Consider the following 20,033-nt stretch of genomic DNA (forward strand, 5'->3'; position numbering starts at 1 on the left):
CCACCTCACAACAAATCTATCTTGCTAACATCAGCATTTTCTGCAAGACAGGAGGAATATGGAATCCTGACAAAAAGATACCCTTGCATGACTTTTAGGCCACCCTTAGCTAAGCCTCTGTTGAAAAATTTCCCAAATAGAAAAAGAAAGGGGCAGCAAGTACTGGTTAGAAGTTTTATCCAACCAATTATTTAATAGTTTAATAGCAGTTCATTCTGACAAAGAATATTAAAATTTCCCATGCTTCTGTTACCAAATAGCTGGACTCAAATCACTCTTTTAAAGAACAATTCAAGATCCTCATTTCTTTCTCTAAGTGAGCCAGTATTTGCCAATATTCAAAAAAAGAGTGTTTCAATGGAGGGTAAAAGTGAACATTTCAGAATTTTAAGTTACAGAAAGTGGGGGAATAAAATGGAAATACTTATCCTGCCCCCCTCCCCCAAGAACAGGCACACAAACCATGCCTGCTAGAGACTGTATTGCTTCACTGTGGACAGGTGAGGTGTGTAAGAGTAGCAATACATGAAGCACCACTTATGCAGCTGTTTCTTGTCCTGTCTATTAATCAATACATACAAAAGTTTGATGGTAACTCTTGCATACTCATCTAGAGCCCTGGATCTGGACATACTCAAATTAAAAGGTAGAACAAGATATTAAACTCTTGCTTTAGAAACCTAGCTGTTATTATTAACATTTAAAAAAAAATAAATTTTATGTTCACATAAAAAACTTATTTTTCTCAACACAGCTGATACATAGACCTCAGCTGAGTTCTCTCAGACTTTTATTCATAGCACAATGGAATTTTTTTAAGAATAGTAGCCTGCGACTATCAACTGGACAATTGTTTTTAAGTAGTTTAACATCAGCCATCATTCACAACTACAGCCTACACTTTCTAGTAAATCTCTCCCACATTCTGAACAGAGAACCTCACGCAGAAAAACGAAACCAATATTCCCTCAAATTTTCAGTGACAATTCCTGCCTTTGGCATAGCTCTTGCAGATACACTCTATAGCCTGAAAGTCATAGAATCATAGAATCATTTAGGTTGGAAGGGACCTCCAAGATCATCAAGTCCAACCACCGAGCCACCAGGGCTCCAAAGTCCTCTGCCAAAACAGATCAGAATCTGTCAGGGTTGGAAGGGACCACAAGGATCCCCCAGTTCCAACCCCTCTGCCATGAGCAGGGACACCTCCCACTAGATCAGGCTGCCCAGAGCCTCCTCCAGCCTGGCCTTAAAGACCCCCAGGGATGGGGCCTCAACCACCTCCCTGGGCAACCCATTCCAGGGTCTCACCACTCTCATGGGGAAGAACTTCGTCCTTCACTGTTGGGATACTCTCTGGCAGTGGAAGCATCAGTTCTAGTCTTTCCCTCTGACCAACACTTCGGTTGTATGCTGCAGGTACAGCAGTTTGGTCAACAGTCCAATTACCTCCAACTCAAAGACAGAAATGAAGTTGAATGGAAGCTTATCTAGGCAAAACAACCGATCTCCCACATGTGATCAGAGTGACTGGTATAAAGGTTCTGCTATGTCTGCCATAGCATGGTACTGCTGAAAAAATTTTACAAGAAATAAGTACTTATTTTCTCATGCTATTATTATAGATGAAGCACACTACCCTCAACAGGAATAATCACCAGAGAAACTGGATGAACTGTGGGAACACTGTTCTAGAAAGTCTCTAAAAAGACTAAAGAGTTTAGCTAATCAAAGCCTCTGTCAACACACAGACTTCTCCTATAAAAGCCTCCAAATTCTTTGTCATTTCTATTTCTTTACACAAGATCACAGAACTTTCACCACAGGATGAAAGCAGCACAACTGCAGCTTCATGCAGTGCTAGTACTGGAGGCCTCACCAACTCTCAGTGAAGTTGAACAGCAAACATATGATAGGTACTTCTAGCAGCAAAACAGGCTTGAACAGGGATGGACTGTGTAACCATTCTTGGGAGCAATGTGAAGATTTCTAATTTATTTCCACTCATTACCTTTTTTCATGGTTTCCAACGCTCTGAAACATTCATTTCTGTTTTCCATCCAAACCCTATATCTGTTTCTGTTCTTATTACTTGTGTCTACTCAAAGAAGCACTCAACATCAATAGTTTTTCCCTGTCTTCATCGAGTAACTGAGAGGCACTGAATTCAAACCCAGAGAAAACTCTTGTCTATCCTTTTTATCACTATGATGAGCTAAAACACGAAATGCTCAAGAGTTGGAAGTACACATCAGTGTACTATTAAAACTCTTCTGTCCTGTTTGTTCCCCCCCAGAAAAGGAAAACTAAGGATACTAACTGGGCAGTTTCGCAGGTCTCCCATAGTGCTGGCGTTCTGTAGCAGCTCTCCAAACATATCTGGAGTGGGTTTCTCTCGTCTCTCCAGCATACAAATAGCTTGATTGCTTCAGTACAGAGAACACATGGAAACCAGAAGGTCAATGTTAAAATAAAAACACAAAGCCACATTAAGTGAGTCTGTTGCACTTAAATTTTGTGAAAATTTAAGAACCTTAAAATACACACTTTTAAAATTTAATACTGTAGTACAGAAAATTAGATAATTAAGTGTGAATTACCACACCTTCCATTGTAATACTGCATAAAGAAAACATGTAAATTTTAAGACAGACTACAAACTGTTCCTATTTTAAGTTTTACATCTTAAAAGCAAGCTTTAGCATTTTGACAAACACTTGATTTCAAAATGAAATATTAGCTTCAAAAATGCTTCCCTTCAGTAACCACAACCCTAGTAAAGTAGCACAGTAAAGCACATTCTTAATAATAAAACTATAGACAAAATCAGGCAAAAATTGATTTCACTGTCCAAAAAGATGTTTCAGAAAGAAAGATGACAATTGGTATACAAGGATACTAGTGCTCAAAGCACATTCAGGTTTAAAAAGATTTGAAGTAAATCTATCATTGTTTACTGCTGTTTTTAAAATAAACTGTGACTAAAGATGTATTGAGATATTTAATGTAAAATACTCAATACCATTTCCATAATCCTTTTCCTGATTTTCTAACAAATAATATCCTGGTACACAGTGTCTGCTGTTAACCTAAAGAAAGTTACAGCTCATTGGAAGAGCAGGTACCAGCCACAAGGGGGAATGCTTTACAATACTCCTGATGCACTGGTAAAGTGGTAGTTTTTAGCAGAAGTTGGCATGAGAAGAGCAACTAGCATTTTTCAAGACAACCTTTTCAGACTCTTTAACTACATATCTTTGCTTCCTGTCCCACATCTCAGACAAGTTTTCACCCCAATCAAAATTTCCAGACCAAAGTGAATAATGGACTCCTGCCTGGATCAGATTTAAGCAACTATTAGCTGAGCAGATGCCTCTGAAAAGAAAATGCCTACTAAAAGAGAATGCTTCTCTCCCTAGCATTCATCCAAACTCCTACATTGCTAGAGCTATTGCTCTGTGCACCATCTCCTTTAATTAAAGGACATGGTGACCAAGAGAGCTCCCCAATAACCACAGAAAGCAAGAGCTACATCCACCTAAGAAAGAGGACTGAGGAACTATAAACTGGCCAGTCTCCCTTAGTGCATAAGGCAAGGACAGACCAAATCCCCTTGGAAATCATCTCCAGGCATATTAAGGACAAAGTGAGTCAGAGAAGCCAGCAAGGATTTACCAAGAGCAAACTATGCCTGATGTACTTGATTATCTTCTATCATAAAATGATAGGTTCTGTTGAGGAAGTGAGAGCAGTGAGTATCATCTGGTCTCCAGCAAGGTTTCCAAGTAATCTACAGCATCCTTGTGGCCAAAACTGGGAGGTGTGGACTGCACAGGTAGAACACAATGCAGACAAAAACCTAGCTGGCTTCAGGCTCAGAGGATCAAAACCTAGCCAGAAGTCAGTTAAGAGTTATGTTCCTTAGGGGTTAATACTGGGGCTGATGCTATTTAAAATTTTCATTAACAACCTGGATGATGAGTCAGAATACACACACAAAGTTTACAGGTGACATCAAACTGAATGGAGCAGTCCATATGCAGAAAGGCAGTGCTACCATGCAGAAGGATTTTGACAGGTTGGGAAGAACAGGCTGACAGGAAGCTCATAAAATTCAGCAAAGGAAAACACAAAGTCTTGTGCCTCAGACAGTACTGCTCAGTGCAGCAGTACTGCCAGGGCAATGAATGGCTGAGGAGCAACAACTGCAGAACACTTGCAGGGAAGTCTAACACAAGCCAGACACTTTGCAGACATGAACAGAGAAAGGACAAGAGGCAAAAGATGCAGAAACTGAAATTCTGGTTGGATACAAGGAGAAAAAAAAAAAAAATCACACCGAGTAGTTAAGCACTGGAGAAGACAGCTCAGGGAAGTCACAGAATTTCTGTCCTTGAATGTTTCCAAAACTCAGCTGCACAAAACCCTAAGCAGTCTCATCTAGATTTGAAGCTAGCCCTGCTTTGAACAGGAGGATAGAGTAAATGTCCAAATGTCCTTTCTGGTATAAATGTTTTTTTATTTTTCTTATCTTGCTCTAACTCACCTGCTCACATATTAAGGTCTTTCAAAAAGTACACAACTCCTTACCACTACAGTTGCCAGATTCAGAATCATAAAAAAGTGGACACACTGACCCATGCCTAAACTGATATCTTCTGCTCCACTAAATTTTCATGTTCTTTATCACAGTTATCAAAGCTCCACCAATTTCGAATAAACCACATTCTGGACATTTTATCTTGTGAAGGTAAAGATCAACCTGCAATACCAGTAAAAAAAAAAAAAAAGAAAAGTTCTCTTCCCTGTAAAAATCTAAACTCACCAGAGTGAGGTTGTGGAAATATAATGTACCATCTGGATGAAAGGTAATGGGTCAGAGGTGGCACCACAGCTGGTACAAACACACTAAAGAGAAAGAAAACATAACACATTGCAATAATACATTACAAGATTAAACAGGTATTCCTGCTTGTATCTTTTTTACCATGGCAATTCTTGTCTTAGGAATGAAAATTTGATACTTAAGAACTGGTGATTTGTAAAAGTATACATCGTTATCTCACCTGTTCAAACAAGGTCATGGCAAACTTCTGATGGGAAACACAGTGTGATGCAGTGCAAATATCTTCCTTTGTCTCATCTGCAATGTGGAAGTGAATTCGCATTAACAGGTTTTCCTAGCCAAAGAGAGGAGAAAAAAGCAAAAAAGCATTACATCATCCAAATGCAGACAAAAGTTAAAATATAAACCACAAAAGCATGTCATATGCAATAATGCTATAAGTGTTCTTTACAGAGATGGAAGACGCCTGTAAATTTGATGAAGGTGCTTAGAAAACAAGTTGGCATTTCTTTCATATAATAGAAAATGGCCACCACTTCCAAGGAAATGTCAGGTTGTATAAACATTTGTTTTATTTACTAGAGCAGCTAAAGGTTCTATCACCAATTATCCTGTCCAATTCTCAAGCATCAGTGGATTTAACTAAATGTAACAGGCAGAGCAGCTCTGCAGTTTTAAAATCACTGGGTTGCCACTAACTTCTCATCAACAAAAAAGTAACCCAAATTAATTTCCATATTCCAGAAAAGCTTTGAAATACAGCAAATAAGCTACATTCTAGCAGAAAGGGGGAGACCTAATAAACAAAGAGCAGACTAAATTCTGCATGAAAAAAAATTAGCCCTGACCCCATACAGTTTCCCTTGAATTTTAGAATCTAAGCTCTTCTGCCATTTAAATTGAATTTCTGCCTTTAAGGGCTGAAAAGATTAACTACGGGGAAAAAAAAAGTATGGTATCATCTTTGCCTCAAAGCTTAATCTCAGAAGGGAACCTGTACCCATTTCAGCTGTCCTTGTGCCAGTACAGTAGTTAACCTAAAAATCCTGCTTCTGGGGACTCCCCACAGTAGTACCAGATGGGCTATTCAGATTAGCTTTCTCAAGGAAGAAACTAAATGAAAAGTTCCCACGTTCTGCTACATACAGACCTCTGTTCAAGTGCTGGACTGCATACAAAGATTTGCCATAACTGCATTTACAGGGGCTCCTGTGTAGGGTGATGTAACTCATTTCACTTTGAGGCTTTATTGGTATGATATTCTTCCATTTTAAGTGAGCTCATTAAATTATACCATTTTGCTATACTAGTATTCCACAAACAGGATATTTTGGCTTATTGTAAGCCCATTATCAGTCTACTTAGTTTAAGAGAAGAACTATAACAGCTATATATATTTACCCCATTTCTGTGATCTGTAAGTATAGGAAATGAAAGATTTAACCTATAGAAAGGACCCTGCTCTGACAGGTGCTTCACCCAAGAGAAGTTTACCTTGCAGTAGTATATCCAGTATATTTGTACTTTGGTGAAAGTTTAACATCTTTGTTAACAATCAAGTAGGATACACACACACTTGAGCCAACACTATGGACACAATCTTTTCCAAAAAGGGGACCAGCCAATAGATCAGTGAGACAAAAACACCTCTTAATTATGCAAAAGACATTTAGAAGACACAAGAAGTAAAAGGAGGCAATGTGAGTAAAAAATAGTCTTAATGTAACAGATATTGAGAAAGAGTTTCAGTATAAAAAGAAAGCAGGTGGATAAACCTAGGGATGCAAGATGTGTGTAAAAGCCATCTCCCAGCCACACTGGTGAGATAACCAGTCTAAAGAAATATTGTCAGATGGATTACAAATACAGTGACTTACACATCTGCAGAAGATCCATTTTGCTGTTGCTTACCTCAACTTACAAACAAACAACTATGCTGGGTTGAGCTTGGTTTATTTACTTATTTTTACTGTCACTTAACTGGAGTTTGTGAAAACATTATTACAGAATAGCTGGCAAACAAAATGCCCTTTTGAGGTGATCTGTAAAACCAGACAATAGCTGGCAAACAAAACGCCCTTTCACCCTTTTGAGGTGATCTGTAAAACCAGAATCCTGGATCATTCTTGCAGTGCTTTTTTTTTTTTTTACAATTCGTATTTCAAGACACTTGCAACTGCAAGCATTACATATGCAAAAGTAACTCTAAAAATGGTACATATGCAAAAGTAACTCTAAAAATGGTAACATGGATGTTTCCATTTCAAAATCATTACTGATGATTCTTAAACCAAACAGTGGTTCCCCACTAGATCCCCCCACTTCAAGCTTTGGGATCTATGGACTTTCTGAGGCCACACACCAAAACCTGTTAGAATCTGGGAAGGAATGGAGAGGGGAAAAAAAAAAAAAAAAAAAACACAACAAAAAAAGGGGAAAAAAAAGATTACACAGTGAGGTTTTCCACCTATGCCTGTCAAACCATCTTTCAGTTGTACTCACGAAACATTCAGCAGCATCATCCATGATGCCCAGCTGGAAGCGTTGCTCATCCTGGAAGGTCTTGGCAAGAGCGGTGCGCAGGGCATCAGAAGGCAGCACCTTCTCACTGCTACACTGGAACTGGTTGAAGATGCCCTAGCAAGAAAACAAAGACCATTAAGTTACAATGTTTTCAAAACATTAATTTATGTAAAAACAAAACCCAAGCCTTTAGTTGCTTTGACCAAGCACCATACAAGTATCTCACACTGATACACACTTCCGTCCTTTAACTGTTGGTATTTGTTTCTTATCAGGAAACAAGCAGGGAAAGTGGGAGCAGGTCTGCCAACTTGTGCAATCTCAGCTGCTCTGAAGATGCTGAAAGAGCACAGAACAGCTGTCACTGCACAGCCAGCAAACCAACCCATGTGCTCCTGCCATTTCTGGCCATAGGAATGGTACAATATGTAGTGCTGACCTATTAACTAACACAGATTGAAAATGTCCATCTCTCTTTAAGGCCATGTTATTTGGGTAGTCTTTATGGTGCTCATTCATGGGTAAGGGCCCACCGTACTGAAGCCCATAGTTCTTCCAATATGGCATTTATTATAATATCAAATAATGATGAGGAAAGTGGTAATAAAGAGAAGGCTGTGAGGCAGTAGTTGTAATATGTACATTAAGTAGGTAATTTGCAATTCATTTAATGAATTACAAAAAATACCTCTCCTCAGTTACCTTTTATATATCTATAAAAAAAGGAAAGAATTAAAGTATCTGTACTTAACCACCTTAATTCCCATTTTTGTTACTCTGATAACAGAGCAAGTTTCATGTTTCATTAGTACATTTTCTCATTTCAGTGGACCTCAAAAGAAATGAAAAAACAATGAAACAAATTATTTAAAATAAAGTGCTGAAGAAGGATGGAACTAAGAGCACTTGAAAATATTAATGACTGTGCTTTAGAAATGTGTTTATTCTGGTTATCAATCTCATTTCACAGGTCTGCCAAGCAAGCACCCTCTCAGTGACTGGCACACAACCTCAACCTAGGCAAACTAGGTAAAAGCAGAATCAAGCAAGTAAACCAAACACCTTATTTTTAATGTCCATGGTTAAAGAAATAGTATATTTTACTCTTATGTGTGAAATACTTACTAGTTAAAGACATTCACTCAGAAAAATTGTTCCTGGTTATTATAAGCGACTGTTTTTCACAAGATCCTGCATATTGATATTTTTTGCATCACAAAATAATTACAGCCTTCACAATTAAAAGCAAAACCCTTTCATTAAACAGCAGAAAACTGAGAAGTTACCAGAATCACTGATCAGAAATAATGCAGTAACATCAAAGAATTCTGTGAATAATTCTAATATGCAAAATCAAGGAGTAAGAGATCCCAATATTAAACAGAATGATTCCTAAAATTTGTAATGACATTTGCACACAGTGGCATAGTCTTATTTAGATTACATGAGGGGCAAAAAAAAAAAAATAACTAATCAGAAAACCACTGAGTAATTGTACATTTTAATCTAATAAAGATCAAATCTTATCATGTCATTGCACAGTGCCCACAGGAAGTCTCAAAAGCCTCAAATGGGAGTAAAAACCACTTTGAACACAGACCAGGGGCTGGTTTTCTTTGGGTTTTAGGTCAGTGGTTTGAGTTGAGTTTTTTTTGAGGGGATGGGGTGGTTTCTCCTCTTCTCTATTTTTCAAGATAGGTTCTTTGCTCACCTTCAGAACAGGTCTTTCTTGTCTCTCAGCCTTAGATGGACAGGTGTGGCACTTCCTGCAGTTTCTTCACTACAAGTTATCTAAATCAAATCTCTCTCTGTAATTTTAGGTCTTGCCCTTGAGTGATACTGTTAGTCACTAACATTTTTTCCATATACAGGTCTGAAAGCCAGCTGAGCACAGACAAGGAGAGCTCTGCTGATCCTGCCCCAGGAGTTTTATGACACCTTTTTCTCCAAGTACTTCTGAAACTTAATGAGAACTTCTATATGAAACAATGAAACTTTGTTGTCTTTCAAAAACTTCACCTTAATTTGAAGGTAGTGAAAACCCCATTAGTGTATTCACCACAACAATGAGTTCCCTCAATGGCTACATTCCAAAACAGATGAGCACGTCCTCAACAGCAGCAACAATATGAAAAGACACTGTTAAAAACTTCATAAACAAAGGAAGTCTCTCCTATTGTCGCATCTACCAGTTTTCAGTAATTAAAATCAAGGATACAGAACCAAAAAAAACCCCAAACCCCAACCTCATATATTAGCTTAAAATAAAATCTGAACAACTACTAATACTGAATTAGCAGCAGTACTCTGATTTCTACACTGATTACCTATTTTTGGCACATGGCTAAGTGTATGAGCCAAGACAGAGAACAGCATGAGCAAGGGATTTTTCAGACAGGAAGTATGCCTTCTGCATTCCTGAGGTCTACATAAAAAAAAGTTCATCTCCCTCCATATCCCCTTCCCTACAGATTTTCAAAGGTCTGGAAAGAGTCGCAGACAGCGGAATTAGAAAGCACAAGTGCTCTTTAAAAGGAATAAATGGCCAAAGTCCATCTAGTTCCTCCCCAAGTACTACATCAAGATCAACTACAATTACAGTTGATCTTTCACCAGCTTGCTCTCAGAGGCACCCAAATTTGGAAAATCCTTAACCATCCCAGGCAATCTATGGTAGGGTCTCACTTGGCTTATCAACATTCAGAAGGCTTTTCCCTTGTTTGGTAACTGGAAGCTTTGTGTCCTTTCAACTACAGGTCTGGACTTCTGATATATGTGAGAACAAAGGCTTGCGGTCGGGGGTCTTCCAAAACAATCTCCTCTGGTTTGAGATGTGTGGAGACCAACATAAACTTTCTAAACCTTCAAAGGAAAACAACCTAAGGTTTAAGACAATGAATATTTATCCGCAACTATTCAAGTTAAAACCTGGCTTTCTATTTCAGAATGCTAAAATTCACAGGCATGATCATCAAACAAGATTTCCCCCTTTGGTTAGAGAATAAAGATAGCAATTATTCTTTGAGGCAATTAATGAGATTGACATTTTTGAGTTCTTTTAAAGATCGGGAAACTGAAGTATCTGTGAATCCCCCACAGTTCACAAGAACTGCTCCAAATTATCTTTAGGAGTGCTTGGAATGCATTTTCTCCCTAGGAGGGATGCATTCAATTTAATTGGGGCAAACTAACCACGCCGATGGAACCAACCCCAGGTACGACACACATGCACAGATGACGTCCCAACCAAGCCCATACAAGCAGACTGGCATAAGAATAAACTGACAGCTGAACACAACAGGCAACAGCTACTGAATTAGATCAGTGTCCTTGCACTGTAAATTCAACTTCTGTCCTTGGCAGCTTTCTGAGAACCAATTATTCTCTTCCAGCATTGTGCAAGAAGTTCCTGCTGGATGAGGATATCACTGCAGCTGTAGTGGGGTGGTATTTCTTTCAAAGAACAAAACAAGCTTCCCTCAAATCCTTTAGTATTCTCTATATTAACAGTTTCTGCCTTTTAGCAAAAGCTGCAAATATTAGTATTGCCAATTCTCATCCTTCTCCCTCTGCTGAATGTATGCTTGCTGTAACTCTTTTTTTTTTTTTCTTTCACTTCCCAATGCAACTGCATGGTCTTTTTATTCCATTCATTGGAATTTTTCCCCCTTGTCTACTGTACCTAATCTCTCATCCAGAACATCACACTGTTCCTAATGCAGCCTCTTAGTGAGTACAGTAACCTGTTTCAATAGAAATTCTGGCTCCTACAATCATTTTTCTCCTATTCAACATCAGCCTCCATCCACAGTCTGCAAATATTAGCATTGCCAATTCTCATCCTTCTCCCACTGCTGAACGTATGCTTGCTGTAACTCATTATTGTTTTTTTTTTTCTTTCACTTTCCAATGCAACTGCATGGTCTTTTTATTCTATTGCCAATTCTCATCCTTCTCCCTCTGCTGAATGTATGCTTGCTGTAACTCTTTTTTTTTTTTTCTTTCACTTTCCAATGCAACTGCATGGTCTTTTTATTCCATTCATTGGAATTTTTCCCCCTTGTCTACTGTACCTAATCTCTCATCCAGAACATCACACTCTGTTCCTCATGCAGCCTCTTAGTGAGTACAGTAACCTGTTTCAATAGAAATTCTGGCTCCTACAATCATTTTTCTCCTATTCAACATCAGCCTCCATCCACAGTATTTCCACTAGACCACATTTCTTCCCCACAGTTCCTCATTTTATATTTGCCTTCAAGGTTGCAAATAATTCTAGCATTCTTTGGTTCTGTGATTTTAGATCTCTTTCCAAACTTCCTCTAGTCTGATCACAATCAATCCAGATTTACATTATTCCTTTATTTTACAGTGTCTCTTCCATTTTTATTTGCAATGTGCCCTAAGCGTTAACGTAAGGTCCCCAATATGGACATGAAGTCAGGCAACCACACCAAAATTAAATAAAAATATTTTTTTCTGTGAGTTTTGTTTAGGAGGGCATCAAGAAAAAACAACTCACATCACAGTGCTCACATCACCTAAGTGACAATTTATTAACTGCTTGACCAAGATGAAAAGAGGCAGTCATTTCTTGGAAGCTTACAAAGTTCATTAAACTAGCAGCAACTACAGTTTCCAAATTTATCTGTCAAAAAGTTAGCTGTTGATTTGGAAGAAAGCACAAACGAGAAAATTCTTTGCAACTAACCTATTACTGTCTCAACCATATAATCAGCTTTTTGTAACAAATTCCTCTATTTCAATCAAGTGGCTATTCAGAACTGCAAACAGTCGTTGTTCTGCTTCTTTAAAGCACTCTAACATCCTACTGCTCTCGGTTTTCACCTTAGAAGACTACACAGAACATGTACATTCTTCCTGCTTTTGTTGCACAACTAAATTACAGAAAAGACCAGCCCTAGTGGATTTTATCAATCAACAGAACATTATTCTTTGTAAGCTACAAAAAACACTCTGTCCTATATACTGGCACTATGGAGGTCCCAGTACAATCCCTGGAAGGAGAACAAACTCTCTGTGGCATGCTCAGTACAGTAGACGGATTTCCCCCTTCCTGTGCTCTTCCAGCTGTGATAAACAAACACCAAAGCAAAGTCACACTCAAGAAAAAAGAAAATAGAACACAGTAGAATTCAACATTAATAATAAATCAAAAAGCTGTTCCAGTGTTACAGCAGACAAACCACGTATCACTAAGGACAGCTTGTTTTCTGAAAAAAAAAAAACAAAACAAACACTTAATGCCACATCTTAAGAAGCAGTGCCTGGGATTCCAACAGTCTGCAGCTTTCCCTTTGTCTTTTTTTATCTGTTGATGCAAGGTTCATTCAAAATAACCAATGAACATATGTCTAGAATGATTTCAAGGTTCATTTTGTAGTCACATAAACACAGTAAGGTAGCACAGCAAGTTTTAAAATCACTTCAAGAATTCGTGCAATGGAAGTCTTCAATGTGCTACCAAAATAAAATGTTATTTGATACCAGGTATGACATCACTGTCCTGTGATCCCTCATTTTATAAAAAGTAATTTAAAATTACAAGCGGTATTTATAGAGCTAGCCCAGCATTTACAGTAAGTACTGTGCATGACATCAGAATCTCTAGAAACATTTGGAGCAAGCCAAGAAAGTGCGGAAAAAATACGACTCCTCTAGTGTTATTCAGTGGCTAAATTTAGCTTAGTGAAGACTATCTTCCTCTGAAGTCAGTGGGAGGAGAGTGTCACCTTTAGAGCAGTGGTTCACAGTAAGGGAAGAGCATGAATCTTCTCTGCCCAACACAGGAGGTATTGGGCATCCTGCAAAGACAGCCTGGAGTGGAGGGGAGGACACAACAGACTCTTCCCCCAAAATGTCGCCCCTTTCCCAGGCTAGGCTCGAATTTGAACATGCCAGCATGCTTTGGAGAAAAGTAAACATATCCTGCCTCCATTTCCCTTTGTCTGGACAGGTATTTCGGGCAGAACCACCTGACAGCATGCAAGGCTAATTACCTCTCCCCAGACCCTAATGGGAGATTTTCGTATGGTATAGAGCTCCAAATTCTTGTGTTCCCACTGGATCCAGCCATATCTTCTCCCTCATCTTAGCAAAGCCTAAGGCAAGATTCAAGAGAAAGAGGATGTCAAAGACCTGGAGACTAAGCTGGCATTACCCTGGCAGGACAACAGTTAAAGGCTTCCAGAAGAGACAGAAGGGCTGGGGCAGGGGAAGTGACAAGCGTGGGAGGGGAGGCATGATCCTGCTGCACTAGGACACAAAACATGCTCTTGGGGACGTTTAGGTGTATATTAAGCACATTATCCCATTTGTCTCATGCAAATTTACACGCAGTATGTGCCAGACTCACAGACCCTTTACAGGAGAAAAAAAAAAGAAAGAGAAAAAAAAAGGAGCATGACCATCTATGCAATCCAGAGGGCAGCAGAGAACAACCTTACACAGCCTGCCCCACCCCCACCCCTATCTACTGCCTGCTTGAGTTTATGAAGATTAATGAATGTGACCATCTATGGTTTGGGGCTATGCCTTGTATATACTTTTATCATTTAATATCCCTACCTCTTCAGTTGCATGAAAGCATGACAGCCTATGTTTCTGGAGCTTGGGGTTTTTTGGGGGAGGTGAGGGGAGGTTTGTATTCCAAATATCACTTAGAGTGAAGGGACACCCTTTATCACTCACCCTTATGTGACTTGACAACAACATAAAATTTTTTTTCAATTATTTACATACAGGCATCAACATCTTATACAAGTTAATAAGGGTGGGAACTTGTGGGGTTTTTTCTGTCTGATATTGTGACATGAAATTTTGGCTTGCTTTATGAACATAAGGGTACCAGAAGCAAAACAGTTTTCTAACTTTCAGTAACAAATTTCTATGTGTTTTTTCCCTTGTACAGTTTTCCAGTAGATGTCTGTAAATTGAAGGTTCTAGGGCTTGGCTAGAACACATTGAAATTTCCCATGAAGAACAGACTGTAGATAGAAAAAACACTAACATTTTGGTTTGGATTAAAGTCAACTGGAATTAATTTATTTACTTTGTCTAGTATTGGTTACTGCCCATACTCAGAAATACTTGTCCAGATAATTATTTGTTTATGCATTTCTTCACAGTTTTTCACTGTACATTGAGTTTTGCGAGCTATAGGAATTCTGCACACAACTAGATGTATGTTTTCTAAAACATGTAAAAGTACTACAGGTTTTTGTTGCAGCCTTATGGATCTGTTGGAAATGAAGGGTTGTAACAGCTTATGGTTAAGCATGGCATTGGTAAGAATTTCAGAGAGGAAACAAGCAAGCAAACAAAAATTCTTGCAGATATCTGGAAGGAAGATGACAGAGCAGCAAGTTTTTTTTTTTTCTAAAGGCTGCTTCATTTTAAAAATAATTATACAGCTGCTGGCATACAATTTGTGAATTCTGCCACTCTACCTGTCACTTCCAAGTTTATAATCACTTACTGCACACTTCAGCAAGACATCAAAAGCAAGGATTTTTACCAATAAAACTAAACACTCTTTGACCCAATGCCTGCTTTTAATACATATATTCTAGATATACTGTCATCTTCCAGAGTTACTGTAGTGCTTGCCCCTCTCATACTGGTACTGCTAATCCACATGCATCTTGGTCCAGAGTTCATCTTTCAATACCAGTTCCACAAATGTTACAGGAAAAAGTAGAAGGATGAACATTTGGGTTTTTTTATCCCCCCTCCTCTTTCTCAGTACTCTCATTCAGGAAAAGACTTTCAAATTTTTTATATTAAAACCTCTCAACTCTTGCCTCAGAGTCCAGGGTACTGTTACTCAAATGGCAGAACTTGTCTGATCTCCTGTTATTTCCTTGCCCTATCTCGCTGTTCGGTTAAACCTCACAAAAGCAAAAGCTTACATTCATTTTAATTCCCTAAATCCTTTTCTTTCAGTCCTCATTTCAGCTACCAAAGAATGCCAATAGTCACTTGGCAATCCTCAAACCAGATCATACCTACATCTTGTCACTTCCCTATAAGGAAGAGAATATATTTAATACTCCAGCTTTTCTTCATAGCTGCATTGCTTGCTTCAGATCTTGCTCCTAGCCCCCTGTTACATCCTATTCTGATGGTATTGCTGTAAATATTATCCTGTCTCATCACTTCAGCAGATACATCCTGAGACAAATTTCCCTTCAGAAAGAAATTATTTTCTTTCATGCCTTAATTATCTTTTTTTGATGTTATTTCCAAGGTAAAAGCCTCAACAACAGTCCAAAACAGCACTAGGTAATTAATTTCAAACCTGTCTCTACCAGAGCACCTTGACAGTAAAGTCACTTAACAGTAGCAAGACAACAATCATTCTAAGAATACTGCCTGTGAACTTGAGGTGATCTTAATTTAAACCTTGTACTATTTTGCAGTATTTATAAGACATGCTCTCTGTCCTTTTCATTAGCGCATACAGAATTAATGACAAACTCTCCCGTGATTAATTTGTATACTTAGTTGGATTTTACAACCCATTTGTGATCAAAGAGTCTCAATTTCCAGAAAAAAAAAAGTATCACTGCTTAGGGAGATTAAAGCTGGTATTTTCACCATGTTTGCATCACATCCATTTTTCCCCACAATGTTAGAAGACGACATGGGTTTGAAGTAGCAAAACTTGGAAAGGAGGGCACAAAAACCCAGAAGCACTGCAAATTACTGGGCAAAAAGAAATGGAGATGTAGGATTGTGCAATTCACTCAAGTACTTAACAATACTTGAGTCTGAACTAACATCTAGATCTTACTGTCCAGGCAGCGTCTATGAGTCAGTTATTGTATCTGCATCTACAAACAGAATGGTGTTTTTGAAAACAAGATACCATGAAGAGTTGAGCCATTTAATGCAGACATCAAGATCTACAGTAGAAAATATCTTTTAGTCTTGCATAATCAACAGTTTCAAACAGCGAGGCTTAGCATTAAATGGCCTTCTCCATGCTGACACTTAAAGTAGCTCTGAAGGAAATTAACTTCTGAAGACCATCCTAACTGTATATAGTATGATATTTAAAGTCATATTATAAATTAGAAAAAACAAAGCAAACTGCTGGGTTTTATTGGCTGAACTAATCCTTTAAACATCGAGGCTCTGAATGACATGCACTCCACTGATAAGAGTCCCTGTATCTGAAACTTTATTTACATTATTTTCACAATTTATTGGCTTCAAAATATCTTAAAAACAGTACTATGTTTATCTTGGGCCAGTGCCTATGAGATTTATCTTTGCTGTCATAAATTTCCAAGTGCAAGTTTGATTACACATATTAATCAAATACCAGAAATATTTCTGTTCAATTTTTTAAACAAATCTTATTAATTTACTTTCAACTTTTACCTTAAGAGCACAGAAGATGCAAGAATCACCCATACATTTGTGTGTTGTGATTTGCCGGAAACTGCGGCGAAAAATGTCCAGATGCCACAGAACCTGCAACACAAAAAGGGGCACAGACAATTTCATGAATATATAAAATAAAATACTGCATAAAGCTCTGATCAAAATCACACATTAAATAATCCCAGAAGCACACAAAGGTCAGTGAACATCACTCTTAAAACAGGATGCCTTGTATCTAACTGCAAGTTGACATTTTCATCTTTCTTCCTCAGCTGTAGCATTCACATGTGTTAATTTACAGTGGGAATTCCCTCTGCATTTCTTGTCATGTGCTTTTAGGTTAAGAAACAACCACTGTGCAGTCACACCATGAGGGTGAGCAGAGCTGCCAAGGACAACCCACCAACCACTGGGGCTGAAACTCATCCATCATTCCATCTCCTAGGCAGCCTCCTTGTTCTGAGCAAGAAGCCCAACCACTGAAAAAATTGAGCACTGACAGCATATACATTAACAAAGTCAAAACGATAAATTACTAAAAGCTGTTATGCCAAATATTCTCATTAGTAAGTGTATTTACATGCCATGATTCCTGTCAGATTTCTAACCCTAACCTGTGTGGGCAGCTATTGTTTTTGCCCAGGACAGGTATGGTGGCAATACCGGGTATACTACGAGGTGTGGTCACAGCATAGGAAAGCAAATAGGCTTTTATGTGTTCTGTTAGCAACAGCAAGAGGCAACGTCTGCTGTAACAGCACCAAGTTTTATTCTTAAGTTGCACTGTTAAATTTGTGCAATCTTGGACAACTATCTAAAATCCATACCTATAAAATAGTAACAATTGTGATCTCCAAGGTGTTTCACAGGCAGCTCTTTATACATAAGTGTGGTTGGCACTGGCTATTTCAGCTTCAACAATAACTGGACTTTCTTGTAAGCCTCAGAGCCACAGGCCTTTCAGGAGACAGAAGCTTGCACTGAAAGAAGCCCTGACCTAAATCACATTCTGCCAGGTTCCGGGCAGAGCAGCAAGTCCAGCTTGGCATCTGACTGTCTAAATGCTTCATTAGCATAAACAGAAAAACCAAACATCTTATTTCTGATTAATTTATCCAGAGCAACTATCTGGCAAAAATTTAGCACTCAGAAGAGCTGTGCTGGTTTCAAGCAGTGTTTTCAGCTGGAACAATACGTTAACTAAACCACAGCACACAAATGTTACCTAAAATTATATTTAAAAATACATTTATTGAATATTTAATCTGTAAAGCTTCCCAGAACTTCAGAATTGTCATGGCTATGTTTATACTCAAACTTTCCTTATACTTAAGGGCCTTGGAGGCAGCATAAGCCTTGGAACCATCTGATTACACACAACATTCCTCGAGAACTACACCAGACTTCACAAATGGACAAAAAATAAATCATTTAGGAATGACTCCAATTTTTTGATATAACTGCCTTTGGAACTTATCTTTAGTGTTTGTAGAAATACTCTAACAGTAAGGAGCAATGAGCATTCAAGGGCCTCTCGGCCTAACACTGAATGCTAAAAAAAATTAAGACAACCCCTCCGAGAAGTACATATTTTATGAAATGATTACTGACTGACTTGCTGGATTTTAAACTCAGCTTTGACTGTAAATACATCTGTATCCTCTCTCTCTTGAGCTTTAGCAGAAAACAGTTTGTGCAGAACACGAAAGGCCAGGTTGAACACTTTCATCTTCTTGCATGGCACGCAGCCGGCGCGCGGCTCTACCAAGTGCTGACCTGGCTTCATAACTCAGTATTGGGAGGCAGACAGTGATTACACCTTACAACTTAACAGAAGGAACTGATATAGTACAACACAGAATAACAAAAAGTGGAGTTTCCAAAGTCCTCTTTGTACCTAGTGTGGCATATTAAGGCTATTGAGGGTCATTGCTGTTTCTATTTGTATTACTTGCATCGGGGCATATCTTGATACCTAATCATGCCCACAGAAAAAAAACCAAAACACCACAGTGACAGTCTGTGCTACACAGACAAGTCATATGAAGGGAGGGAAACAGATGTGGAGAAAAGGTTTTAAACCCTGCAGCCAGAAGGACTGAATCTCAAATGTCAGACATTTAAAACATCTAAATGGTGACAATAGCACTACAGCATCCATATCACTTTGCTAAATTTTGACACAGAAAAATGTTTCCCTCTAAATCACAAGGTAAAGACTCAATCATCTAAACTAAACTAAGCAACAAATCAGCAGTTAAAAAGAAGACTAGACTACATAAAAAGGATCTTGTATAAGTATTATCAAAACTTAAGCTTGACTGGTTCAACAAAAAAAATTAAGTATACTTTTAAGGAGTGGACATACTTCAAGCTATGCAATAGTCTGTTATTTTAAAATAGATTTTCTACATGTATTTTCAAGTTTGGTTGACATACTACAAGTTATTACTACCAAGAGATTCAATTAGACTAAGTGATGACTGTGTAAACACTGTTGATATAAACAAGAAAATCTGAAAATTAAAGAAACATGTTCTGTAACTCAACTAATCTGCATTTCCAAACGCAGCTTTATTCCATCTAGGCTCACAAACATTTATGTAGTCAAGCCTTGCTATATTTACTGCACAGTCAAGTCTAAGGAAATACTACAACAGACAGAGAACAAAGAAACATCTTTTATTCTGTGATCTTACCTGCAGCGCACTATTCAGGAAGCAACTATTCTGTCCTGGTTCATTGCTGAGACCTTTGCTGGGTGCTATTGAGGTTGTATTTCGAGGGGTGAACATGCCCTGTACATTTCCACGACCCACAGAAAAGTAATTTCTTTTCCAAGACATCTTCCAGTTTCAGCTGTAGAATACACAGGTTTAGTCTGGCAATATTTGATGTGATCAGACTATTCCCTTCTTTCACCAGAATTCAAAACTGGAACAACATCATAGCTTCTTTAAATTGTAGTTTAAATAGAATTTATCCTTTCATCAGGACACAACAGTTCACTTCTTTTAAATCCAGCCCAGGATGCTATTCTTCATTTGATGCTTATGTATGCAAAACCCTCCTTCACAAGCAGCCACAGACAAAGTTTGCAAAGGGAAGGAATCCATGGTTGTGCAAGTTCATGTGTTATGCTGCTTCTCCTTCTTCCAAAGGGGCAGTTACTTCAGGGAACAAATGGGAAATCAAGGAGGTCCCAGAATCAAGGCAAAAAAACCAACAGCTACCTCCCACACTCCCAAAACCC

General features: G+C 38.4%; 1 protein-coding gene across 1 annotated transcript in view; it reads right to left on the reverse strand.

The window, feature by feature from the left end:
- Window positions 1-19,759, reverse strand: part of LOC103781802 (inactive ubiquitin carboxyl-terminal hydrolase 54-like) — a gene marked incomplete at its 3' end in the record, with an annotated part of 24,244 nt that extends 4,485 nt beyond the window's left edge. The window contains exons 1-6 of the mRNA XM_008949525.1: window positions 19,480-19,759; window positions 16,778-16,870; window positions 7,349-7,483; window positions 5,067-5,180; window positions 4,826-4,908; window positions 2,321-2,426 (exon numbers count right to left, since the gene is read on the reverse strand). Coding sequence (XP_008947773.1) covers window positions 2,321-2,426; window positions 4,826-4,908; window positions 5,067-5,180; window positions 7,349-7,483; window positions 16,778-16,870; window positions 19,480-19,626 — 678 coding nt within the window. The remainder of the gene's footprint in view (window positions 1-2,320; window positions 2,427-4,825; window positions 4,909-5,066; window positions 5,181-7,348; window positions 7,484-16,777; window positions 16,871-19,479) is intronic.
- Window positions 19,760-20,033: the final 274 nt, after the last annotated feature.

This window comes from Merops nubicus, unplaced genomic scaffold (genome assembly GCF_000691845.1).
Source record: "Merops nubicus isolate BGI_N331 unplaced genomic scaffold, ASM69184v1 scaffold18471, whole genome shotgun sequence".
Taxonomy (NCBI): domain Eukaryota; kingdom Metazoa; phylum Chordata; class Aves; order Coraciiformes; family Meropidae; genus Merops; species Merops nubicus.